Source organism: Osmerus mordax, chromosome 24 (genome assembly GCF_038355195.1).
Source record: "Osmerus mordax isolate fOsmMor3 chromosome 24, fOsmMor3.pri, whole genome shotgun sequence".
Lineage (NCBI taxonomy): Eukaryota > Metazoa > Chordata > Actinopteri > Osmeriformes > Osmeridae > Osmerus > Osmerus mordax.
The window spans coordinates 8343467-8370683 of record NC_090073.1 but is presented as its reverse complement, the minus strand read 5'-3'; the positions used below and the strand labels follow the sequence as shown (position 1 = coordinate 8370683).

At 45.7% G+C, this 27217-nt stretch overlaps 2 protein-coding genes across 3 annotated transcripts in view; both read right to left on the bottom strand.

Moving 5' to 3' along the window:
- lmx1bb (LIM homeobox transcription factor 1, beta b) overlaps positions 1-13036 on the bottom strand; it is a 38064-nt gene extending 25028 nt beyond the window's left edge. Inside the window, exons 1-2 of the mRNA XM_067228109.1 lie at positions 12898-13036; positions 11939-12125 (exon numbers count right to left, since the gene is read on the bottom strand). Coding sequence (XP_067084210.1) covers positions 11939-12125; positions 12898-13036 — 326 coding nt within the window. The remainder of the gene's footprint in view (positions 1-11938; positions 12126-12897) is intronic.
- A 10481-nt stretch (positions 13037-23517) lies between these two features.
- The window catches only part of mvb12bb (multivesicular body subunit 12Bb), a 29989-nt gene continuing 26289 nt past the window's right edge, over positions 23518-27217 (bottom strand). For both annotated transcript variants that reach the window (XM_067228268.1, XM_067228267.1), the window contains one exon: positions 23518-23815. In XM_067228268.1, the coding sequence (XP_067084369.1) occupies positions 23717-23815 (99 nt within the window). In that variant the 3' untranslated portion in view covers positions 23518-23716. The remainder of the gene's footprint in view (positions 23816-27217) is intronic.

The window sequence follows — 27217 nt, the reverse complement described above, 5'->3', positions numbered from 1 at the left end:
CACCATGACTTACTCAACACAAATGTTCCCTTTCGTCTTGGTTTGTTCCCCCATCCGTAATCTTAATAATTAGCAGATAATGCTGCTTCTTTCCTCTCTCTCAACCATGAGTTCTTGCTTAAGTATATCAAAGACACATACTACTACTAATAATACAGCTAGTTTTGAAAGAGAAAGAGAGATCTGTAACCAGAAAAGGCAACCAGCTAAGGGGAACGAAAATGTGATTGCTAGGCAAAGTAAGAGTTTCCATTAGCAGTTGCCAAGGCGCCATTAAATGTTATGGGGCACATCGAGGTCCATAGACTCGCTGGTCAACTCAGTGGGAGTATGACATCTTACACTGAGCAGATCTCTGCTCTGGAGCGAACAACAGGCTTCAAAAGAGCCGAAACATCAGGGAAACAGAGTCGGGAGGGTTATCGCAGAGCCTGGCACTTAAAACACACGAGGTAAACGATGCACCAAGCAACCTTGTGTTTCTGGAAACTTCCGAGATGTTTGTCACTCACACAGCAGCTTAGCCTAGCACGGTGTGAGCTAAGCGGAACATCTAGGTCATGCCCGGGAGCTGGCATGTTGTAGCAGCATAGACAGATGGACAGACAGACGGACTCACCACTACTGGCGTGAGGGATGTTTCGAAACCACTTTATTACACCCCTGAAATATCTGTAAAAGAAGAGGGGCCATCGAGCGAAAAAAGAAAATCGTTTCAGGATCTCGGGGTGTAAATCTGTTTTAATGCTGCTGATCGCAGCGTTCAAGGCTCTTCCAGAGGACCACTGGCTGTTTTCTCGCTCGCCGCACTCCCCTCATTACCCTTCGTCTGGGAGGGAAGGCCAGCACTTACCTCTCGCTTCTCAAATCCCGCACATTGTCAGCTGTTTTCAGAGTCCCTACACAAGCATGTCTCTCTTAGGGAGTCAGATGGCTGAGTGGTTAGGGAATCGGGCTATTACTCAGAAGGTTGCCGGATCGATTCCCGGCCATGCAAAATGACGGTGTCCTTGGGCAAGGCACTTCACCCTACTTGCTTCGGAGGGGAATGTCCCTGTACTTACTGTAAGTCGCTCTGGATAAGAGCGTCTGCTAAATGACTAAATGTAAATGTTAACGTAAGCCGGGTCCTTCTAGAAGCATGGCTCCGCCAGGAGTCTGGCGTTTTCGCCCTCTTGGTAAATAAGCAGGGACGCTGAGCAACGACAGACCAGGTCGGAGGATCCACCCTGGGACAACCACCGTGTCACCACATGAACCCTCCCGGGCACAGGCCAACTGCACTACCCAGAAACACATCATCAAAACCGCATGTACCTGGATGACCAGAGTCAAAAGCACCCCTGAAAGGAATAAGTTGTTATTCTTTTCTGTGCCTGGTAAAACGCCAGAACGTTCCCTGACTCTAACCACCAAGTCAGTTTCACGCTGTTCTTTTCATATGCACTTTTTTTTCGTAAGTCGTTGCGGATGAAAGCGTCTGCTAAATGAATAAAAGGTGACCTGTAATGCGTGCACCCATGTGTAGACCCGAGGAGGGCCCCAGGTGAGGTTGGAGAGGGGTGCTTAGAGGAGAACGCGCCTGCTGTTCTTATCCTCCTGACGTTTCTCCATGGGACCCGCGAGTCATGCTGCTCTCTCTGGCTCCAGAACCACAGGCCTCTCCTCAACACAGCATGAATGTGTGTGTGCATGTGTGTGTATGGGTGCACATGTGTGTGTGTGTACATGCACATGCGTGTGTGTGTGTGAATGGACGTGTGTTTGCATGTGTTGTGTACATTATCCCCGACTGAAACCTTTGCCATGATATGCCAATGACTCCTGCCAAAAAACGTCACTTTCTGTAACGATGATCCCATGAGAGCCGGCATTGAGATCCCTATATGCCGCACATAACACAAACTGTAGGCTAAAGAATTCCAGTCATACAATCTCCAATCCTATACCACAACTGCAGATGTTACCAACGAGCAGGAATAATAACAAACAGTATTCAAAACGGCAGCACTGACGGACGGGGCTAAACCAGCGCAAGGCTTTCAGGAAAGGGAGGGGGGGGGGGGTATAGAGAAGCGTGAAACAGAAATAAATATTTTCCTTTCAGTTTTCTTTGTATTCCTTCCCATCTTAAGAGTTGTGGTGAACTTAAAACCTAGAATGAAATAATGAACAGCAGCGTGTGTAGATGATCCTTCTTTGAGACATACTTGTGGCAGCAAAGAAATACACAGGCCGTTCACTCTGGAACTATATTTCATGCAGGAGTTTGGAGGATGTTATTAGGGATTAAGCCGTACCTTAGCTAATGCACTTCTACTACACAAGGCCAAAATAGTTTTTACTGTCTTTGAAACAAACTACTATGTCGTCTGCCAAATAACACTAACTTCATATTCCGTTATGCCCACTATGAATAAAGCTTTCTTGGATTCAAATATCCATTTAGAGTAAATGATGAAAAACAGTATGGAGAGATCGATAATCTGGCTCTCTCTATTATGGCATGGGTCTTTTGGTTGTACGCATGGAGAACTGTGGTTTCTGCTGCACAGGGGATGCCATGTCGGGGGGGGGTCACACTCTGACCCCTCTGACCCCCCCCCCCCCCCCACCCCCCTCTGAGATGGGCTTCTGGTTTGTGTAACTGGGAGCCAGCTGAAAGCTTGAAGAGGTCTTCATGTGTATGTTATGTTTCCAAGGAAAGATGGACCAATTAATCTGATTATGGTCACAAATCCTACAACATGTGTAAGCGTGTCTCTGAGCATGTGGGGTACAGATGTCTGCATGCCTGGGCGTGTGTGTGTGCACTTTAACATGGCGCACACACATAAATATACACACACCTGGATCAGGAGTCAGTTTGCACAATACAAAATAAATCCTGCACACCCTCAGGCTGTAGGAGTTTATAAAACCATCCGCTGGACTGACGTTTTGCATGCATTCATCATTTGTCCACCGGATAATATCCGTTTAGGAGTTACAGTAGAGCTACAACCGTATGTAAATCCAGATTGACGGTAAGCGGGTGTCCTTAAGAAGCTTGGTAAAAGCAAAGAGTCCTGAAATGAAATACAGAGTGAAATAGTAAACCAACTGTCAAAGCCTTCTCGCTCTGTTTGATAACACAACACCAGAGCACTTAAGGGTTTTCAAACAGGGCCTTTTTCACTGGCACGGTCATGAATATGCCTATTCTAAGGGTAATTCTTTCATTTTCCGCCGAGATATCTTACTGGGTCTCAGCCCCGTCTTCCGGACGGGTGCATTTGTTGTGCCACTGTGGGCCGTGCTGAGGGGTGAGAGGAAGGGGATGAGGAGCTGACAGACAAGGCCTGATACTGCACCTCCACCACAGGCGAATCCCCAGCTAACCCCTGTGCTGACAGCCAGGATGTAGCACTCATCCGCGGGGCTACAGGCCCAGGGCCTGGGGCCCAGGAAAGGGAGGGGCTGCCTGGCTGCTGATGATGGAGGGTGGGGGTGGGGGTAGTGCTGGTGGTTTGGATGGCACGCACCGCTTACCGTCTCCAGAGCCACAGACGGAGGCTCCTGCCAACAGCGTGTCCAGAGACTGGCTGAATGACAGAACCTCTACTCACACACACTCACACACACACATTTACTAAATCCCAGGCAACACACCAACCCTCAATCTCACTACAAGGCCTACTGTAGCTCAGCATAGTCTCTCTCATCATTCAGCCTCTGATGTTTCACAATAATGAACACGTATCTGTAACAAGCGCTTTTTCCTTTTGTAGCAATACGGTGCAAGGCACAATCCGAAAGCATTACACACCGAATTATATTAAGTGCTGTGCTCACTACTGGAAAGGGGTCAGGGCAGAGGACTGACTCCTGTCCTTTTCCAGAGTGAGGCAGGGAGACAAGGAGGACTGACTCGGTCCCATAGGGAGGCATAGAGGCAGAGAGGACTGAGGCAGAGAGGAATGATTCAGTCCCCGGTGAGGCAGAGAGACAGAGAGTGCTGCCTCTTGTGAGCCAGGCTGCAGACAGAGCTGAGGCCCCCGTTCAGAGCCCCTCCAGCTGGGATCTCAGCGCTAGATGGAGGCTTGGGTTTCAGGGCAGGACGGCGGGCTGGGGCCAGGACGCGCGGGGGAGGGAAGGGGGGAGAGTCAGCAGCCCGGCGGGGCAGAAGAGGTCCCGCAGGGTCCAACATCAGACAGACAGACAGACGCTCCGGGGAGCGGGGGGCCCACTGCCCCAGCAGGAGGAGACAGAGGCCAGCACAGACACAGTCGTGAGAGACAGAGACCAGCACAGACACAGTCGTGAGAGACAGAGACCAGCACAGACGTGAGAGACCGAGACCAGCACAGACACAGTCATGAGAAACCGAGACCAGCACAGACACAGTCGTGAGAGACTAAGACCAGCACAGACACAGTCATGAGAGACAGAGACACCAGTTCAGGAACCCAACACTGATCGATATTCTCCCGACCACAAGTTTGCCTATTAACTGCTTTCATGGTATTTGCATCTCAGAGCGTTACGGTCCAAGTCCACGGGACTTTCCAGCGGGGTGAAACAACTGCATCGGAAAATACTCAAATCTAATCTAACGACATTACAGAGGTCCAGTAAAATGGTTTGATGTGGATAATGTTTGAGGACACGCAAACAGAGCACCGTGTGCTTGGTACACTAATCATTGCAAAGTCAATGTTTTCGAGTTTGAACAGTCTGTGTGCGTCAACAAAACAAAACCTAGGTTCATAACCATTGGAAGGAATTCCCTTCACACACACCCCTCCACGCACATACACACATACGCACACACACACATTTGTGAAGGGGAAAGCATGCATCTTCATTAAAGCTGCACAAAATATAACAAAATCATTGCTTATCTGCTTTTGTAAATCTTCCATATTACATCCCCTCAGCGAGTGACTTTCTGAGGCACAGGATCATCTTCCAGCGCTCGTGAGCGCAGGAATTTCCCAGCAAGATGTATTGTGGCTGTTTTCTGGGAAATATTAGGAGAGCCAGCCAGCAGGGGCAAGGTGGGGGGGGGGGGGGGGGGGGGGGGGGGGGGGGCAGACGATAGGTATCACGGTCCCGGTCTCCCATGAAGAAACGAGTCTCGTGTCTCATCTCTCTGTCACGTTCTTCCTCCTCCTTCTCTCCCCTTCTCTCTCTCCCTCTGCTCGTCATGGCAGCTGGGTCCGTCCTGTGTTTCTAGCATGTTCAGCGTGGGTCGGTCAGAAACGAATCCACCGTGGAGACCCCTATCAACCTCCAGCCTCACGCCTCGTTCCCTTTGCCCCTCCAGAACATCACATAAAAACCTGCCCTCTCTGCCTTCGGGCAGCTTTCACGACTCACAAATCACCCTGGCTGGCTGCCTGTAAAGGGCCAGTAGACCAGAGAGGATGGAAAAGACACATTGAAACCCAATCTGGAGAATTTTCACACGGGGGGGGGGGGGGGGGGGAGACAGCTCTCACCAATCAGCACTGACCCCTGGTCCGAGACCGTGTTCGGGGAGCACTGGCCAGTTTACAGGCTGTCCTGGTGGCTTGCTCATACGCTCCCCCCCCCCCCCCCCCCCCTCCTGCGCCGGAGAGGAGGAGCGTTCAGAGTTCCTGACAGCCTGCTGAGCGTGGAGCCGGGATGAGGCCCCGGGCTCCGCCGCCCGGCTCCGCCGCCCGGCTCCCTGTGATGGAAGGAGAACACAAAACAGCTTCTGGTTACCAATAAAACAAACCTGTTGGTCTTGCAGCGTGACACCTCACGTGCCGCTGTGGTCCTCACTGAAATACGGCCCGCTGGGCGAGTCAGCCAAAACAAGTAGAAAAGGGAAACATAACAGTCTGCCAGCCCTGCAGTTTGCCTGTAAGCTCTATGGGCTGAACGGTGAAGTCAGTGAACACTGCCTCAGCACTGCCTCACCTGCCTCTGGTACAGACACCTGACTTTGCATTAGGGTCATAGTGAATCGCTACCAGAGAGCATCCACAAGGAGAGGTGTACCAGACCTGGCCATCATCCTGCCGGGATGGTAACAGGCAGACCGGCCTGGGAGGACAGCCACTGGGCCCACCTGTAGGAGCCAAACGCCGTCAGTGATGTAACAGAGGAGAGGAGGGGAGTAGGGGAGAGGAGAGAGTGGAGCGGAGAGGAGAGGAGGGGAGAGGAGAGGAGGGGAGAGGAGTAGATGAGAGAGGAGAGAGAGGAGCGGAGAGGAGAGGAGGGGAGAGGAGAGGAGGGAGAAGGGGAGAAGAGGAGAGAGGGGGAGAGGAAAGGAGGAGAGAGAGGGGGAGAGGAGAGAGAGGAGGGGAGGAGAGGAGAGTAGGGGAGAGGAGGAGGAGAGGAGAGGAATCTCCACTGCTGCTGCTTAAAGTAATCCCATTGGTTTCACTGCATCTGATCTGCAGTCTAACAGACTTCCAAACAGTTGAATGAGTAAATAAAGTGCCCTGAGGGACTCCCGGGAGAGAAGGATTACCGTAAGGGCGCTCACAAAGGACTCTAAGCCCCACAGCTCTGCCCCAACTGCAGACAAAAGCCAAAGTTGGGCCTCTACCAGGGAACCGGCAAACTTGATTAATCTCATCCTGGGCAGCACCCCCTGTGGTGAAGAGCCAGACACTCTCATGCATACAGACACACACATTCAGGTGTGCGCACGGCACTCAATCACACACAAATGCGTCGACTGTACACACAAGCACGTGTGCACATACACACAAAATTGCATACACTCATAAGGAGACACACATGCACCTACACACATCCTCTCTTGTCCCCCCCCCCCCCCCCACACACACACACACATTTAAGCTTGCCATAACTTCCAGAGTACGGCTGCATAGGCCTCATCAGATCCATTTCATGCCCTCTTGGCTGTGGGGGACTCAGGGGGGACCCTGTGTCGTGGTGCCCCCTGCCCCCCCTGGGAAGGAGGAGTCAGGGGGCTGCGGCGCTGTGGTGCCAGTCCTACCCCAGCCCATTCCTGACACGAATAACAGGATTAGGAGTCTTGTTTCCGTCAAACCCTCCATCCAGGACAAAGCTCTCGGCAGATTAGTGTCACACATCGTCATGCAGGTCTCTGTCAGTCACTCTGGGCAGAAACAGCCGTGTTGGGAAGCAGAGGTCGTCTAGAGATGAAGAAAATCTTCTGAGGACAGACACAGGAGGGCACGGAGGCCGAAGAACCAACACCATCCACCTCATGTTTCTAATAAGACATTTAGGTTGTCCTCACGTTTTTTTCCCCATAGGTTTATGATAGTCTTCTAATCTATCTAATATGTCTACCTACAGCATCTAATAGTATAGTATGGTAACCTATAGTATGGCATAGTGACACAGTATACGGTCTTCAGTGAAGTAGAGACATGTAGGGAGTAGAGAGAGGTAGTCAGGGTGAAGGCAAACACTCAGCTAGAACCACAAGCCCATATTTCCCACACGGCAGAAGAATGTGTGAAGCGGCTGCGAGAGCGAGCCTTGGGCACACAGCAGTCTGGCTGCTGCACTTAGCACCACGGTGCAGCCCGCTCCAGAGCGGCCGCCGGGGACCCCGCGCGTTGGACGAACATTCCAGAGAGGGATGCCGTTAAAGAGGGCGGGGTCTGATAACCTGAGATCGCATCCGTGCTCTGCTGGGTCTCCGGTGAGCCGACAGGGAACCCCTCTGCTCAGCGTTGTCAGACACTGAAACGACCTCTTGTAGCCATGTTGGGACACTGCTGTTTGACACATTTAAAACGCACGTAGTGAAACGTTATCCCTTTCCCCAATGTTTGGCCTGTCTTTCTGATTTTCAAAAGGCAAAAGTATGCACCAGTTTGCCTACCAGGTCCTGCCTGTCAGAATCGATATTTAAGTCGCTGTGAAGCGTCCGTACTGTGAACAGACGACGATCAAAACAACAAAGAACTGAACGAGGTCACGATAACTCTCATCTTTCACATGTTGCTGTGTTATTTATGTTAGGCAAACAGTAATGGTTGTGTAAATGTGATGGCCTGCAGAATTATACATTTACATTTAGTCATTTAGCAGACGCTCTTATCCAGAGCGACTTACAGTAAGTACAGGGGCATTCCCCCTGAGGCAAGTAGGGTGAAGTGCCTTGCCCAAGGACACAACGTCATTTGACACGGCCGGGAATCGAACTGGCAACCTTCAGATTACTAGCCCGATTCCCTCACCGCTCAGCCACCTGACTCCCTCTAGATTATAGATTATCAAAATGAGAGAGTTCCATTTTGCTGGATGTCTCCCCAGTGTCTGTGGTGATCTGCATTCCTGACTGACTAACTGACTGACATATTCCCCTGCTTAACCGCAGGGTTGAGGGGGGAGGGTAAATTATAGAGACCAACAAATTGCATGCTTGATTTCCTGAGCACTCCTCTGCTACCACTCTGGGTAATGTGAGCACACCAGGCTGAAGACAGAACAGTTCTAACTCCTCCCCTCTGCGACCACGCTGGATAATGTGAGCTAACCAAGCAGACCCCAGAACAGTTACAGCTCCCTCAAACTAAGCCCCCAGGGTGTCCTCCCACACCGCTATCAAACCCTCCCCAACACCACCCTCCCCAACACCACCCTCCCCAACACCACCCTCCCCAACACCACCCTCCCATATACCACCCTCCCCAACACCAGCCTCCCATATACCACCCTCCACAACACCACCCTCCACAACACCACCCTCCCCAACACCACCCTCCAATATACCACCCTCCCCAACACCACCCTCCCATATGCCACCCTCCCCAACACCACCCTCCCCAACACCACCCTCCCCAACACCACCCTCCCCAACACCACCCTCCAATATACCACCCTCCCCAACACCACCCTCCAATATACCACCCTTCCCATCAGCCTGAGCTACTATCTGGTGATGGGTGTGATGCTGGCCAAGCCTCTGGGACTTCCTGCACTGGCCTGCTACATTCTTTCTTTCCTAAAAACGGCATCTGTCACAATAGGTGTGGACATTAAAAAAAAATATTCTGTCATATTATTTATCTACCTTAATCTGACAAATTCTCCAATCTCCAATCGAAAGTAGGTCAGAGGTATCTTAATTGATGTCTTCTCTTGTCTCGTTTAAGGTGCAACCAGACATGCCATTAAGAGCTAGAAATGTCCTGAATTGTAAATGAAACTGTGTAATTCCACGGGGCTATGCATGTACAGCGGAAACAGGAAAGGCAAAACAAAGCCAGTTTTTGGTACAGCACTCGAACACCCTCCTGACGGGCAGGTTAACACGACCCTGCGTTAGGGGGGGAAGTCAGGGGATTGCATCATGCTATGCTGCTGGGACAGGCCAGGCGATGTTGATACATAATCCAGTACTTCCTCCTCAGAGCGTGGCTCGGTTCTGCCCGGTTCTCGCCACGCAAGCTGAAGAAACATGATCCAGCTTAACGGCAGCTAGAGTTCCATTAGTCTTCCAGTTGGGGCCCTGCACTCCCAACCAGCACAAGCAACACCTCTTCCATGCCCTCTCTGTACGCATTAGGTAATATACGAGGGAAAGAATGCAAACCTTTTGTAAAATGCTCTAATGGATGAAAGAGACAGAGCAGGGGTGGTTTCTATTATGCAGTCTGTTTACAGAAAGCCTAGCCACACGGGACTGTCGTATGTGGTACACAACACCGAGGGAGCCGGAGCAGAAAGCCAACCATCAGCATGTACCCGCCTCCCGGCATCCAGAACAAAGCTAATTAAAGAACAACATTTCACAGAAGGGCCCTCCTAACACTTCTAAAACCCAGCTATCAGCACACCCGGGTATCGTCCAAGCTGGAGAATTATGAAAGGACGCAGAGGGATATTACAAAGGTGTTCTTCTGTTAATATTGCTTTCTTCTTGCAGACAATGTCAACATGTTTTAAACCGTGTAAGGCAGGCAATTGAATGCGTTCACATTATCTTACTCGAGTACAATTTTTCTTGTTGAAAAATAGGAAATAAAAAATGTTTTGTATCCAATCTTGAAGTACTGCTTCATTAATGTAACAGTCTGGACTACAATTTGTGTACGTGTCTTATCAAAACAGCTATTATATCCTAATTGTTAAAAATATAATACTAATTATTACATTCCTAAAGATTCTCTCTCAATTTGTCCCAATCATTTGTCCTCAGAACAGGTCTTTTCAACAACAACAAACTTTCAGTAACACCATTTCAAACAAAACAAAGCATTTTTCGGTACACAATCTCATGAAACCCCCTATATGCACATAAAAACAGTAAACTAACTGCACCACGGGGGTGAGAATGAACGTTTGCCAATTCCCTGATTTATGATAGATGATAACTGGTCTGGGATCAGTCGCTGGAGGAATGTAATCACCTCCACAGTGAACGGCCAGCAGTCTGCCTCTAGCCCTGGGCTCTTAGTGAGCTGACAAATGCATCTTAAATAGGTGTCATAAAAGTCAAAAAGGTGCCAATTACATGACTAAGTATCCCATCAATGCGAACAGAAATTACAAATACAGATACCTGTGTCAGTGTGCCCCCCCCCCCCCCCCTCTCTCTTTAGTTGACCTGGGTGATGGTAGGTTAAGAAACAGTGTGTGATAGATAGTGGAGGGGTGAGATCACAATGGAGCGATGCAGTTTGTTTCTGTGAATGTCCTGGTTTACGGCCAAAACCCAACACCCAACTGTCCAGTTTAAACGAAAAGCATACTTAGAATGCATCTAAATCTAAATTAGCCGCACACACACACGATATACAATATTGTATACATGGAAAGTGAAAGTGGTATTTAAGTGAGCCTTTCTGTGTCTGTGAGACTTGTGTTTGTGCTTCACTTCAAAGAGCGGCTGCTAGGGCATAATCACAGTGATCTGTGAAGGCCGACCGACACGTCGCCGAAGCTGGACGAACGGCCCATGAAACACTGATGCTGGAAGCTCATTGTCTGACGCACGGTGTCTCGCTGAGAGCTTCAATGACCCAATAATTGCAGTAGTGTTACAAAGCACAGATACAAAAAGCTTAAATTTAGTGACAAGTCGAAGAGCAGTCATGCGGAACACGGTACGGTCCAAAGGACGGTCTGCTATACACGGCATCAACTGACTTAATTAGATGAATTATCCTACTCTTCATTCTTTAGACGCAACATCATAAATAATAATAAGAGCAATAGTAATAATAATATGCGTGTCTAATGACTATAAGAACAATAATAATACTAATGTACATCTTAATGTAATTATTTAGGGTAGGCTATTTAATAAGTGCGATCCATAATAATGTATGTGTAGTTGCTTTTGTTTTGGTTGCAATATTGCAGGTTAAATTCGTTTTTATTAATCTGTTGCTGAATTTATAGATTGTATTAATATTATTGTGGACGTCATTATTTTGTAGCCTAATCCGTAATTAATGCCGTTGTCGCAAAAAATATATAGGCAAATTTAAAGGACAAAACTTGTGAAACCAAAATAGTCTTAAATAAATAAGTCTCTCACCACGTTTTATTTGCTTGAATGCGCGCGTCTGTCTGTCTGTGTGTGTGTACAAGCTACTTCAGTTTTGGTTGGACCATGTCCTCATTAGAGAACGCACCTACAATATGTTCAAATATATAAATAAATAGCCTATCTCTGTCCGGCCGTCAGAAGCGCACTGGCTTGCTTCGGCGAGTTAGGCAACTTTTTCTTCCATGGGGGGCTTTTATTTTTAAATGAATCATTGTTAAATCTGTTTTGCTTCCTGGTAGGATTTTTTTTAAATCAAGTATCTTAAAACCTATAGGGAAATTATTGTGCTTGGTGGAAAGATACAAAATTCTACCTACAGCCATTTCCTTCACGCCGTTCAAACTTTCCCTGTCCTCGGTTACAATCGATTGAACACACATCGAACAGGCTATACATACGGAATATAAATATTGTCCTTACTGTTGGTAGTCGTGTTTGCAGTATAGTTTCCTATCCCTTAAATAACAGCTGGTAGACAGAGGCTGCTGACAAACAGTGCAGTGCAAACACTCCTCGTGCCATGACGAATCGTTGACTCTCATCAGGAAGCGGTCAGAAATTGGACGCTGGCATCCTTCACAAACAGACTGATGGTGGCACTCCGTCCCTGCAGTGGATGGATACATTAGTATACAAGTTTCAATTGTGTATAAATGTGTTCCTAGATCCATCTATGTAAATATATTGACTAACGGATAATGTAGTTTACACATGGAGTATTATGCTAGCACGAGTCCACATAATTTATAACGTTGGGTTAGTAACTTCACAACCCTACATGCTGTGTTAATTAATGTTGTCCAAATGACAGACATCCTGACCTTTCGAGTGATATCATATGTGGAGGTTGGAACTGTCAGAGCAGTGTGATTATAGGCTACTTTTTCAAAAAACATAGTTGTGAATGCAGGCCTATATCGGCGATCATAAAAAAACAAACAAAAATAGAATCCTTGCATTGACACTTGTTTCTCTGTGTTTCAGGAGACTTTGACAATGTCATCAGCTTAATGGACATGAATTACTATATTTAACCCTCCAACAAATACCACTGGATGTTGTCAGCATTAAAAGCATCAGCGTAGCATTTACTTGCAGATGTTTATTTGTTTCATTTGGTTTGTCTTGGATTGTGTTTAATCTTGCTAGCTAGTGAGGACTTTAATATGGCACAGTAGCATAACTGTAATTAAAAATAGATTTAAGTTAGTACACAGGCCTGCACAGACGATATGTTGTACATGTAAGGAAAAGCCGCAGCACGCTTTGGTTTTATTTCCGGCAAATGCACCATTTACTTAATAGTTTTCGACATGGCATGATCAATCAAATTGTTGTTATTAATTATTTTCTTTGTTTCCAATAGTGTTAGGACTCACCAAGCCTGACTCCGATAGCTTGACCCGATCGAAGTGGATGGTCTTCAATTTTTATGCCGTCCAACATCATCGAGTATTTGGAAAGATTTCTCCCCGAGAAACCGCGTTCCAGAAACTCAGGACCTGTTGCAATATCCATAACAATATACGATCAGAATTGTCTTCGCCTCTGGTGGACAGTCCTGTGTGGTTGATGAGACTAGCCTACATGTAGATGCACTCAAGTCTGCTCTTAGGCTACAATGTGTTCCGAGAACGCTTTCAGTTGGATTCATGCAAGAATAGCCCTAAAAGTAGTCCTCAATGTTATGACTCGCCGCCTATTTTACAGCTGTTGTTTTTGTCCTAAAACAAAATATCCCTAGGCCTTTAGAATGTAGCCTAATGATTAGAAACGACGATAAAAAACTGCAAGAAGTCACCTGTTAGTTTGTTAGAGCAGGTATACGGCTACGGCCAACTGCGTTTTCTTTGCAAGCGCCCGGCTTCGCACGGGATAACGTAGCCTTGGTCTTTTTCTAATAGGCTATTTACCGTATAAACAGACCGACGAATAAAAAGCTCTACAAATCCAAAAAATATGGGCGAAATCTTCCAAAAGTTCTTCTTAGTTGTTGTATGCTCTTCGGTTCCCTCTCGCTTGAAAAGTCCAAGACCGACACTGAAGCGACTGGATCCTCCCACAACGAGATACTTTTTCAGTCTGTTTACTGGCATTGGGATGCTATTGGTTGCACAGCAGTGCGCTCAACAGAATAGAATTAATTCCGCCCTGTTAAGGCTAGAAAGAGAGTTGATATAGGCCTTTACGAAAGAAAAATAAACAAACATAGGCTACAGTCATGGCCTACGTCATCATATCACAATTTGATTATTTATTAGAATTATTTTATGTTTTTGTTTTTTTATGTTAACTGTTATAGGTATATTATGTTTGTTATTATTACACAAACACAAATCATAATAGGCCTACATGGGCTTTGTTAAATGTAGCCAAAGCTATTTCTTTATATTATTAGGATTTACTAGGCTACATGCAGTTGAAACAGCTTTGTCTAGGCTCACAGTTCCGAATCACTTTTTAGCCTACATTAGTTACACCGAAATATGTTGGCTGCCGGATTTTGGGTAGCTTGCCTGATCATCCAAATCTAGATCTTTCAGATTTATTTTCGTCTTTCCCATCTTTCCCATTAGGTTTTCCGTAGGCTACGCCTATTTAAAACTAGCACAGGTAGGCTTTAGGGGCACTGCGAGTAAGAAGTTTGCAATCACATTCTTTGTTGCATTGCCTTGTCGGCCATAACATTGTGACACCGTGCACCTGGCGATGGATCGCGATAACAGAGCTCTGCGCGAACAGGACAGTAGCCTTAACCCGAAGGTAAGATGCGTGTATAGCGCCGTGACAATTGTTTTGATATATTGATAGATCAGATATTTTTAATTGTTCTGTGTAATTGGCCAGCAACCGCTGCTGTAGGCTATACGGCCCTCAGACAATAGAAGCAGGCCTATACAAATGTGCAGCTTTTCTTCACTGAAACAGGTAGGCATGTGTAAAGTAAATCTGGACACTTTAAATCCAAGTGTCAGATATATAGACACGAGACAGATATGCCCACATATTGCCTGCATTTATTTTTTAAGTCATAATTTTGAACGATATATCATAATTCAATGTAACAAATTCAACCACATGGGATTTGACTAAAAGCACAACTCAGACTATATTCACAGGGTTGAATCGTATTGTCCCGGCATTAGACCAATAGAGACAGTTCTTTCATCTAGGCCTATGTTTTATCAATTGCACGACACGTGTCCTCAATTGTGGCTGAGATGTGTTCTATAAACCCAGATCCATTGGTACAGGGAAGCAAACCATGATTCCAAACGACAAAACATAAATTTAAGATCTGTATTTTCATATCACACGATTACATTTCAACGCGTGATTGTCAAACTCCGGTCTCCATTGATAAGGTCGGCAAGGTGAGGAACGCTGAGTCGCCTGTAGATAAATCACAAGACGCTAAAGATTATTTGTCATGCCGGCCCGGCTCTTGCTCCTGGGATGCCTTGCCCAAAAGGCATTTCAAGCGTTCTTAAAAGATAAGCAAGCTGTGGTCAATTTATAAACCCGGCTGTCTTCATGCAGGAGACCCAATAGGCTTATAACGTATAGTCAACGTAACAACTAGCCTAATGGTCTTCTAGGAGGAAAATCCCACTGTGTGATTTTAGTTTCGGGTTAATCAAGCACAACATGGGCTAAGTGAAACAAGTGAAGATAATTAGGTGTTTAGATCGGCTATGATCTATTTATCCCCCAATGTGTAGGCCTAAATCCAAATTACGAAGTTATGTCATTATATGTAAAACATATAATACATTGTCTAGTTGGCCTACATCAATCTTAAAGCGGTCACCGAAATAAATTAGAACATATGAGCGGGATTCTGCAAACTCAACAATTTCAAAAGGCCACGACTCACTATAATGAATCCACTTATTCTGACATTTAATCTTATGTTAGTAGGCTACGATATTTTAATATATTATGGCTACATTCGATGATTCGATCCGATATTCGCCTACATTCCACGGTCTTGTAAACTAACCAACAAAATAACGTTTAATTAAGGCGGCAATAGGCAGATATCCCGCACATATATAGGCTATAGGTTAATAATTAAACTATGAATAGCGACACGCGAACAAACGAAATAAATATGAATAATTGGGATCATCATTATTATTCTAAACATTAGGTTAATGTTAAATTAATTCTCAAATAAATATGTAAATTATACAAAGCTTGTTGAATAAGGGAGCATAGCATATAGGCTATATAGCTTGAATGAAATTACATGTGTTTTGCAGAGAAAGGTCTAAAAGGAATACAACTTAATTGGATGTATCATATAATGCAAGCTTAGGTTTTAGTTACCTCCTATCCATGCGTGGTGTTGATATCTTTAGTGGAGCATCGGAAAGGTAGTGGCTCCAGTGTGCAAGCACCGCTCTCTTTGCCCTCTAGTGTTCTGAGGACGAATTGTTCGGCTGATGCAAAAACCTAGACGGAAACAGCAATAAATGTATATTTTCTTAAATGTCACGAAGAGAAGGAAATAAAGCAAAGGCTAGCGTATGCGATTAAAATAAGTTGGATCCCAATCAATTAATGAAAGCATGCAACAAAATCATCATATGTTTTCACCTGGTTTTAATAGAGGCGCCTTCTAAACTTCGTATGCAGCAGGTGTTACATGGACTTTAGACGTAAAAAAGAAAAAGGTAAAACGATTTTGTATAGCTTAATAACCAGTGGTTTCTTCCCACAAATGCAGTATTAGAATATTGGATAATATTATTAAGATAAATATTCAAGAACAATGAACAATTATGTTTTGCTTGTGAGGTACTTTACTATGTTTGAACTTAGATTTCTACGTATTAAAAAAACAAAACAAGTAGGCCTGGTCTAGGTGAAACTCAGTAGGCTCTAGGCCATCATGCGAAGAACATGTGTCCGAGTTCCGTATGTCAGTAATAAACTGACCCAAAACTAACGATTGTGCAATCGTATGGATCGAATTCTGTTAAATCAGATTTTACATATGGCCTACAGATAAAACTGAGAATTATCTGCAAACTATGAAAAACAATCAGGCTGCCTTCTTTTTATCACTAGTAGCCCATGTTTGCCTTAACAAAGTAATCTTTCCTATTTTTATAAATTAAGTGTATTGGTTCAAAGAATTGTTTTGGCCGAGTGGTTATCCATATTCGAACAGGTTTACGATTCAATATCATGCACACGCATACATAATATATTGCCTTTGTTGGCAATTACTATTTTGCATATGCCAGAGAGCACACCACTCGAGAAATAAAAATGTCTAGTAAACTTTATATTAATCACATACAGTGGTTGTAAAATGAAAGGATTCCAAATATTCCTTTAAAATAAACTTGAGTATTTTTTCATTGTCCAACAAATAATTTAGGAACACATTTTATAGTTTAGGCTACATTTCCTACGTTTGCAACATGATCAATTTAAAGGAGATAATAATTAGCGTACCTGTACATTCGTTCAATAACTTTTTGATTAGAACTATTTCAATATATTTCTATGCTGTGGATAACATACCTGTTTGGCTAACGATATATATGAAAAATAATTGGCAAATGCTACATTAGTCAGTATTAGAATATGAGACCCATGGAAAAACTGACGGCCCAGTCCAAAACACAGAACACGATCAATTGCAGTGTTTGAGGACTTTGATGATTAAAGTGACTTCAGTCACATTTTAATGGGTTTGCTTCCTCGAGAGCCCGTGTAAAATAAAAAAAAGGTTAAGTTTCCCACGTTTAAAAAATATACCTGCAAGTGCAACCATCGACTGAGAATCATTTGATCAAAAATGTGTGAATCCATCAATTAGTGGGCCTATACCAAAAGCGTCATAAAGATGAACATTCGACACGAAAGCACCTACTGCATGCAAATATAGTCTGCCTATAGCAACAAAAAAACATTTTGTACAGTAGTAAATACATACCCAAAAGACAAACACACTGCTACTCTTTAACAAACCAACACGTTCTTATAATGTGAATATATATGACTATCAGCTCTATTTTAGCGAAAGACCCGAAGCCTCTTCTCAAATAGATATTTGACAATGCATTCTAATACATTTAGAACAACAACGATACCCCCTGCTGGTCACTAGAATCGTTGCACTAGATCGTTTTATAAGGAGGGGAAAAAATGCTTTGTCTTTAGTGCCATGGCTATCTCATCTCTTCTCTGTCTGGTGTCATGTCCAGAGAGCACAGGGCAGCACCTCCACCCAGAACTGTGAACACCACTCAAAGGGCCAGAAAGATTCATATGGATAACCATGCTACTTCTATAACTCAGGTCCTACATTGATCTGGGGCATTACACAAAAACTGTATTTAAACTGTGTTTAAAAGGCTTGTGAGATCTAGGTTTCGAAAGGATCTTTTGCGCATCTATGAGCCTGGATGCCGAGTCTGAAGGGGACGGATGAACGTGGCCAGAGAAGGGCTCGTACGAACCCTGTTTCCCATCATCTGGAGAAGTGAGCAGGCCGGTGAGGCTGGAACTGTGTTTGTGAGAGAGGACAGATAGGCCAGAGCTGACTGCTCGGAGCAAACAACACAGATCTCATCTGAACAAAACTTTTGAATTCTATAAGAAATGTGTGAACATAGATGAGTTACAGATGATTATAGAAACGTATGTGCGCAATGTGTTTTTGTGCTGATTTTAGTGTCTACAATGGCAAGAGTCTGAACTCGAAACGAGATTTATTGCATTTTTCTTTGTTTCTTGAAACATAATGTATCCCAAGCACATACGCAAGCCTGCATGAGGCTCTCCAATGATCTTAGGACATGTGCCATTCACAACAGGCATACACTTATTTTTCTCATGTGGGGCGCATAAATGATGTGTGCGCTGTCTAAATTACATGTGCCTACAGACCTTGTGGCTACAAGAACTAAAAGACATTCTAAATAGATCTCCAGGCTCCTGGCTGTGTGTGAAGCTGTAGGACTGCTGAACGCTGTTTAATTACATGTGTTCTCAATGCTCTGCATGTTGCTATGGGTAAAATACTTTTTATTACCGAGTGGCATAAGTCCTGTTTCATCATCAACACTACTCAATGGTGAATCGATCACAGACGGCTCTGGAAACACTAACCTCAGTTCAACAGGCATGAACATCCATTGCATGTTATGGGAACCAGGGGCCCAGATACCAATCTCAGAACATTGACTTACGTGTAAAAAAAACAAAGTAAAATAAATAACTGCCAAGTAAACAATGAAGTCAAATAATTGTAATTGTTAGTCATCATTTCATTCAGTAACTCCAATAAAAATGAGTATATCACTGTGGATTTGGGGACCAATTTCAATGAGTGTGTGTGTCCGTCTGTGTGTGTGTGTGCCTGTGAGTGGTTGTCCTTGCATGTGTGTGAGTGTGTGTGTCCATGTGTGTGTCCGTGCGTGGCTGTCTGTGCACGTGTGTGTGTGTGTCATTAAGAGGCTGGACTTCAGAGAGAAGGTAAAACTCCAGCAGATGGTTTTCAGCTGGGCGGATCTGGTGGTGAGGATCTAGACAGCCACTGTCACCAGTGAGGCGTTCCAATCTGTCCTGAACATTAGGCAGAGTCGAGCACCCCTCTCCCCGCCACCACCGCCACCCCGCCCACCTTTCCCCATGCCTTCCCCCGTCTCAATCACTGCCCTAAACAGGATGTGCTGACTACATCTGCTGCACGGCCTGTAGCTTCTCTCTCCTATCCAGACTGAAGGGGGAGACCCAGAGCAGGATAACCCGGGGACTGACTGACTGGCCAACATGCTAGGAGGCTAACTATGAAAGCAAATCAGTGACATCATGTTATAATCTTTAAAGGAATTGAATACTTAATATTGAAGTCTGAGGTGAAAAAAGTCTAGGCCAAAAAAAATCACATTGAATTTGAGCAACTTGAATTTCCGAACCTTGAATTTTTGGATCAGATTATTTTTACATTTAAATAAATTATTATTAAGAGGTGAATTCAAAACCAACAAATTCAGTGGTGTTTAGATGTCAATATTAAGTATTCAATGCCTTTTAAAATTCAAAACATTATGCCTAGAAGGCTAATTGGCTAACTGGCTAGCAGGCTAACTGGCATTATTAGGCAAGCCCAGCTGGGGCTAGAGTACAAGGCTTTGAACTCATGGTCAAGAGGAGGTCACAGCAAGCATAATAATTGACTGGTTTGACTAGTTAACCAGCCAAATGTTAGGAGTAAAAATGTAACAGCTAAACAGAAACATATGAAGACTAATTCATACTAAAGAAAAATAATTTCCAATAAGGATGTGTTATGAATGTTGTATGGTCACACTGAATGTTATAAGGACAAGAAGAAAGAAAAAACTCCCCCCCAGGTGTAGGTGTCAGAGAGAGGCTGATTGTTCCACTGGGATCTTTCTGGTATTCAGGAATTTGTCCCACCACAGTCCCTGGGCCTGGTTACCAGTTTGGAGAACCTGTGCCCTGACCTCTGTCCTCCTCCTGGTCCTGGCTGGAACCAACAACCCCCCCCCCCCCCCCCCCCCCCCAGGCCTCCTGGGAGTGCTCCGACTAACAAGAAAACTGCTGGGCCAAATCTCTCAGTACGGCTCAACGTTTTCCCCCCGGACCACTTTCAACTTAATAAACATCTTAACTAGCCCGGTGTCCCTAGGGAAACAGATCCTGTGGGCAGGATCTGTGGGCTCAGGAGCTGCCGGCCTTTATTGCTTCCAGGTGGCCGGGCTAAAGAACGCAGGCCAGCAGTAAATGTCCAATAAAATGTACATGGCACCTCCGTAGGTGGACAAGGTCACCGCACCTGTCTGTGGAGCAGGTCGACCCTCTCTCCTCTCTCCAGACGACCTAGCGGGCCCATGTCCTCCACCTAACCCCCCCTCCCCCCTCCCGCCATGCCTAGCCACACCTTGGCTGGCATCCCTCAGGGACGGTGTGTTGGACCTATGATGTTGTCAGCCTCAGCCTCTTCCTCCTGATACCTCTACTGAGAAGGGACCCATTAAAAGTTCGAACCAATCACATCAGCTTTGTTTACGACAAGCTGCAACATATGAGACCTGTGGCAGCAGCCTGCCTCGGTCTGTCCAATCAGAGCGCACCGTCCTAGCCGGGGATAATTGACTAGCAGGTTGTGTAGAGGTCTGGACACAGTGCAGAGCCTCTTTGATCTCACTTGAAAGGAGTTAATTGATCTGTGTGTTACCGGCTCCTCAGATTGTAGCGCTCCCAGGAGGGCAAAAAAAGACTAACTGGTCATCAAACGAACAGAGATTTTTAGAGATAGAGAGAGAGGGACAGAGAGAGAGAGAGAGAGAGAGAGAGAGAGAGAGAGAGGGAGAGAGAGAGAGGGAAAGGGAGATCACTTCACGCCCCGCTCCATCCTTGCTCAATTACAGTAATGCAGCTCACATGGCCTTGACAGAAAGGGGAGGGAGAGAGGAGAGATGTGTGGGGAGGACGAGAGAGAGAGAGGGAGGAAAGGGAGCAAGAGAAAGAGAGAGGAAGGGAGCCGGAGCAAAAGAGAGAGGGAGAGGGAAGGAGAGAAAAAAGAAAGACAGGGAAGAAAAGAGAGAGAGAGGGAGGAGAGATAGAGAGGGAGTGAGAGGGTAAGAGACAGAATAGCCGTGGCTGTTTGAGATCACTCACCGTGCTGCCTGCTACACGGTGAGACAAGATGGTTCTGATATCCCCGTTCCCCCGGAGTCCTGTTGGGCCTTGTTAAAGTGGAGGTGAAGGCAGGACCACATGTCCAACCTTTTCCTACAAGCCTCAGTGGGTTGTTCCCCTGCCGGACGACATTACGGAACAGCCAAGACAGCGCCAGTCCACTGGTCCACAGCAGCTGAGAGCTAACAGCCTGTTAGTGGACTAACCGTCCCACCACCTCCCCCAACACTGCTCTGGATGAACCTGCAGGCTCGGCCAAATCATCTTAGTTGGTCTCTGGCCCTGGTCTCTGACAGACCTCCAGCCATCACCCACTACCTCTCCATCCCAGGTCACCACAGAGGGGGGAAACGGGGCTGTCAGAGGCAGAGTGAGGGGCTAAGCCAGTCTTAACACAGCTCCTCCAACCACCTCATAAATATAGCCTTCCTGTTCCCCATTCCCAAAACAGCCCCTCCAGCTCGCTCTTCATGCTTCCACACTGATCCATGTCATGCTCACGGGTGTGAGGTTAAAAATGACCCTGGTACATCTGGCTGACTGCAGCTAACACAGGTCTGAAGCACACCCAGGCCCGCGCTGTGCAGAGTGGGACAGGGTCAGGGGTAAAAAAAAAAGTAACGTCTCATGCCATGACAAACGACAGGAATAGCGAGGGAGTTTTACGCAGGTGTCCTAAAATAGATGAACATGTGTTGTGCTTACATACACGAACATGCCCCCGCAAAAAAAAACTCTCCTCCACTAAAATGCACATGGGGCAAGTCAGGCCTTTCAACTTTTTAGCAGGGCTTACACAAAACAGAGGGCCAAACGCAAGCCCTCGCCGTTTTCATTTTACAGTGTGGTCTCTGAATATCATTATTCTTTTCTATATCATAAAGTGGAACTCAGGGGGGGGAGGAGGGGGGGAAAGTGAAACCATGTGAGGCGGCTTTTTTGAAGGGTCGGCGGCGTTGGGCATGGCTTGTGAGGGAGCTGCGGTTCTGAGAGCTCATCTGGCGGACCGGGCCCCTCTCCCCTCCTGCTCACCACCACACCCGGCCCCTTCTCGCCTCTGCTCACATCGCGACAACACCCCTCGCAGCCCCCCCACAGCTCCCAGACGGCAGCACCCGGAGACCCAGGGACACCAGGAACCTCCCCACATCTGCAGGAGCAGTCAGAATGTGATGGATCAGGTGAAAAGGGGTTTAATGCTAGTCAAGGTGTGGGACGGGAGATACTGCGGCAAACTAACGACTGACACTCACAAAGAGGCGGGGGGGGGGGGGGGGGGGGGGGGGGTGGAACCAGCACAGTAAGAAAGAGAGAGAAAGAGGGAGGAGTAGGAGAGAGGTTATGTCATTCCCTCGTTTTGTAGGCCTTGCTTTTCTCAGCCTCACTCTGAGGAAGAGCTGGTACGGTTTTCAATAAGAACGCCTATTCTTGTAAGAAGTCAGTGTGTATGTGTGTGTGTGTGTGTGTGTAGTATACAGGCAAGTGTATGTGTAGCAGTGTGCAGTTTAAGAGTACTGTAGAGAGGAATACTGTCAGAGGCTGTCGCTGGCTCCTGGGAGATAGGTGTCACCCTCATGAACGAACGTAGAACAGAACAGGAGGATTCAGGGAATGTCTGACTGCATCCAACAGAAAAGAAGACAGACCATAATACTCCCAGGGTTGTCATCTGTTCTTCACATCGCTACACACCTGTAAATAACCAAAAGCCAAAAGCCATTAGGAATATCAAAATATACCAATGCTGTCGACCGAATTAGCAAATTCACAAAATTAGCAGGCGTGTCTAATGAAGGATGTGGAGATGATTACATGAACGCCATTTTCAAACTAATTGGTTCTACTAAGGTGGACAAACAGGTTCTGATATCTTCATTAGCAGAGATTTTTTCAGCAGGTGTTAAGGTACAAACCAAAGACTTATAGTCTAACCCGAAGAAACATTAGTCTCACCAAGCACTGTGAGGTTTTTGAGAGTAGGTTTCTGTGTGAGCGTGTGTGAGTGGGAAAGATAGAAAGACAGAGATGGACAGAGAACGAGAGAGTGAGGAAGAGAATGAATAGAGAGAGAGGGAGAGCCAGAGACTGACAGAAAGATAGATGCATGGTGTCGTACATCAGGTAGTCTATATCACTGTAGCTCTTATTCTACCATATATGGACACCTGATTCTTAAAGAGACACATACACAAGATCACTTTTTTTTTTTTAAGTAAACATTGTAAGCTGGGAATGTATTTTAATTATATAAAAAAAAAAGAATTATACAATTTTTAAATAAAAGTATAGATACATTTAAGTGTAGCACCTTAAAGGCCATAATTTGGCTAATAATTCATATAATAATGAAACACATTGTTTAACCCTATGACACATGTCATAAATCACAAAACACACAGCACTTCTCATTGGTTATTCTTATAAATTAAAACAAATAATTGCCATTGTAAATTCACAATAAAAATAACTGCAGTTCCTCCTGGAAGTGTTATCCATGTTGAAGGTGCTTTATGTCAGGAATGTTGTGTCAGATTCCCGTATGGCTGGGCGGGTGGAAGGAGATTCCACCTGGGCAACACTGTGCTCCGTGCTGAAGTTGTAATAAAACTGCAACACAACACAAATCCAGAAGATCATTAAGACAGTGGGGAAACATATTACTCTTCACACATTCATGCCTACACACACAAACACAGACAAGCAAGCATACAGGCTTTTTGACTGAGTTCAAACTTTGTTGGGCCAGTAAATGGAGTCTGAAGAAAAAATATGGGCAAATACTGACCCCTAGTGGACACATATGATCATGACACCAGTGAGAGGGAAATGCCTAGTAGTCAGTCAACCATTTATTTACAATTTCTAACTATATTTCTTCTTTAGTGGACAAACAAAATCTCAGAATAGAAGGTGTGACTAAGCTATTAATTTTTACACTTGAGTCTGTACTAAAGACAGTAAATCTAAAATGATTTGTCTTCCCGTTGTCTTACATGCCCTTCATAAGGGTAATAGCAGTCAGTGACAATGATCAGATGAGAAAAAAAATATTTATATTAATACACAAACAAACTGCAATACTGAATCACAACACTAGGTGATGCTGTGAGATCACTGAAACTGCTTTTTGAAATTCGCATTCACTTCTTCCAACATGGCAGTGATTGGAGAATAAAGCACCACCCTCTCTATCTCTTATCTATCTGGAGGAAGATTCAAGTTACACAGAAGCATCACATGTCAAAAGCCAGTTAGTTATAATGAAATTCAGAAAAGACACCTGGCTAAAATAAATAAATAAACAGGTGTGTGTGTGTGTGTGTGTATATGTGTGGATGATGGATGGGGGACTGGGGTGTTATCAGGAAGAGCATGGATCACTGTCTGCCACTTTTACATGCAGGCTGACAGGACAGTGACACAGGAGAACATGGGCGGCCTTCCCCTAGATGAGCAAAGCTTCATTTCCTGTCCCTGCTCCGCCGCCAAAAATATTTGACATGTTGTCTTCATTAATGCCACCTCTATTTGGAACTCCCCCTTTCAGACTCTCTCTCTCTCTCACTCTCTCACTCTCTCACTCTCTCACTCTCTCACTCTCTCACTCTCTCTCACTCTCTCTCTCTCTCTCTCTCTCTCTCTCTCTCTCTCTCTCTCTCTCTCACTCTCTCACTCTCTCTCTCACTCTCTCACTCTCTCACTCTCTCTCTCTCTCTCTCTCTCTCACTCAATCCTACACACACACACACACAGGGTATCTCACTCTTTCTTTCCTACTCACACACACACCAACACAGTCTGTCTCAAGCCATCACTTCATACATTCACACCGACACACACACACGCACACAAATGCTGAGACGAATACATGCAAAGGTGTTAATGAACACTCTTGTCACGCACCTTCCCTGTGCCGTCCTCACTGGTGCTGCCGCTCTCACACGCTCACTCTGAAAATCATTAGCAACCCGCCAACAACAACATTTCTCAGCAGTGCGAACTACATAGAGACGTCAGCTCAAATCGCTTACTAATTAACACTTAAAAAGACACAAATTAGATATGCGTGGCTAAAAGCAATTATAATCTCCGCAAGTTTTTCCGAGTCATTTGGGAAATGAAAAGAATGCCTAATTGCTGGAACCAACATCATCTGAGAAATGGCTTAAGTGATGCCTGTTAGGAAATATTCTTATCTACAACACTGTGATTAACGCAGTTTTCCTCAATTACATGTGCATATGTTAAATACCGCCAAGAACATCTCCTTTATGTATGTATTTTTAATAGAATTAGAAATCCGTCAATTAGTACAGTAACAATCTGTCCTCCAGTAGTGTAGACAGAGGGAAGGAGACCTAACAACAGTACGTTGAACTTCGCTGGACAACAGAAGGTACAGCAGCGACTGTAACAGAACCTACGTCCGTTTACCGTTACCATGACGTCCGTATACCGTTACCATGACGTCCGTTTACCGTTACCATGACGTCCGTTTACTGTGTCCTCCAACAGAAGGTACAGCAGCGACTGTAACAGAACCTTCTGGACTACCAGGGATTTGTGATCCTAACCATGCCATGTTTGGAGATCCCTTCCAACAAACCTACCCTGAATTACGACCCGAATTCTTTCACTCGTGCAAAAATACAATCCCATAGGTCCATAACTATTTATATCTTTAAATTATTATAGTATTTATGTAAGGAAATAAAAAATTCACAAACTACATTTTCAACATCTGGAGTTTTAGTGTGATAATAAGGGGAGAGAAGTAAAAATATCACAATGGTAAGGGATGTTTCCTCCTGGAAACTAATTATCAAGCTAAGCTGAGGCTTCATCGCCATCAGCCTGCCCCCACCATTAATCTTGTGCTGTCGTCCACTTCACTAAATCCTGCGTGTTACACTATCTCACATTTACTTCATCAGCTCCAGCTCGGCAGTAATTAATGGTTCCTTGTGCCCTTCCCTCCCTCCCTCCGTTTTCTTACCTCATTCCCTCCTGCCCTTCCTTCCTTCTCTCCCCCCCTCCCCTCCCCTCCTCTCCTCCATTCCTTCCTTCCATCCTTCTCCTCATTCCCTCCCTCCTTATTTCCCTACCTTTCCCTTCCTTCCTCCATCCCTTTCCTTGCCTCAACATACCATGTGTTCAGGGGGCTGGGGGAGGAAAGGAGGGGAGAGGAGAGGAGAGGAGGGGAAGAGAGGAGAGGAGAAAGGAGAGGAGATGGGAGAGGGGAAAGGAGGGGAGGACAGGGGAGAGGAGAGGAAGAGAGGAGAGGAGAAAGGAGAGGAGATGGGAGAGGGGAAAGGAGGGGAGGACAGGGGAGAGGAGAGGAAGAGAGGAGAGGAGAAAGGAGAGGAGATGGGAGAGGGGAAAGGAGGGGAGGACAGGGGAGAGGAGAGGAAGAGAGGAGAGGAGAAAGGAGAGGAGATGGGAGAGGGGAAAGGAGGGGAGAGGAGAGGAGAGGAGGGGAAGAGAGGAGAGGAGAAAGGAGAGGAGATGGGAGAGGGGAAAGGAGGGGAGGACAGGGGAGAGGAGAGGAAGCCTGTGGGATGAGCTGCCAGGTTGTCCTGTCTTCACCATCAGCAGACCACACCGGACGACCACACACGCACACACACATCCACCCGCACACACACACAGTACTACCTGAGCTGACAATGAGCATTCTGGGTGACCAAATGACAAGATGGCAACTCTGTGTGATTTCTATACCATGTGACAGCAGATAGAGCCAGGGTGCAGAACAGACACCCGGTTTGATGAGGGACTGTTTGCTCTGTAACACATCTCCAACCCAACAGCACCTGTTCCCTTACATTGGTCTGTCACATCCTGCCAGTCGTGATACCTAGATAATGCGCTAATGAGAGAGAAGGGATGTCACTCTCTTTAATGCACACACATGCTGGCAGTACACACACACACACACACGCTGGCAGTACACACACACACACACACTCACGCTCAAATGTATGCACACACACCAACACATTCGTACAT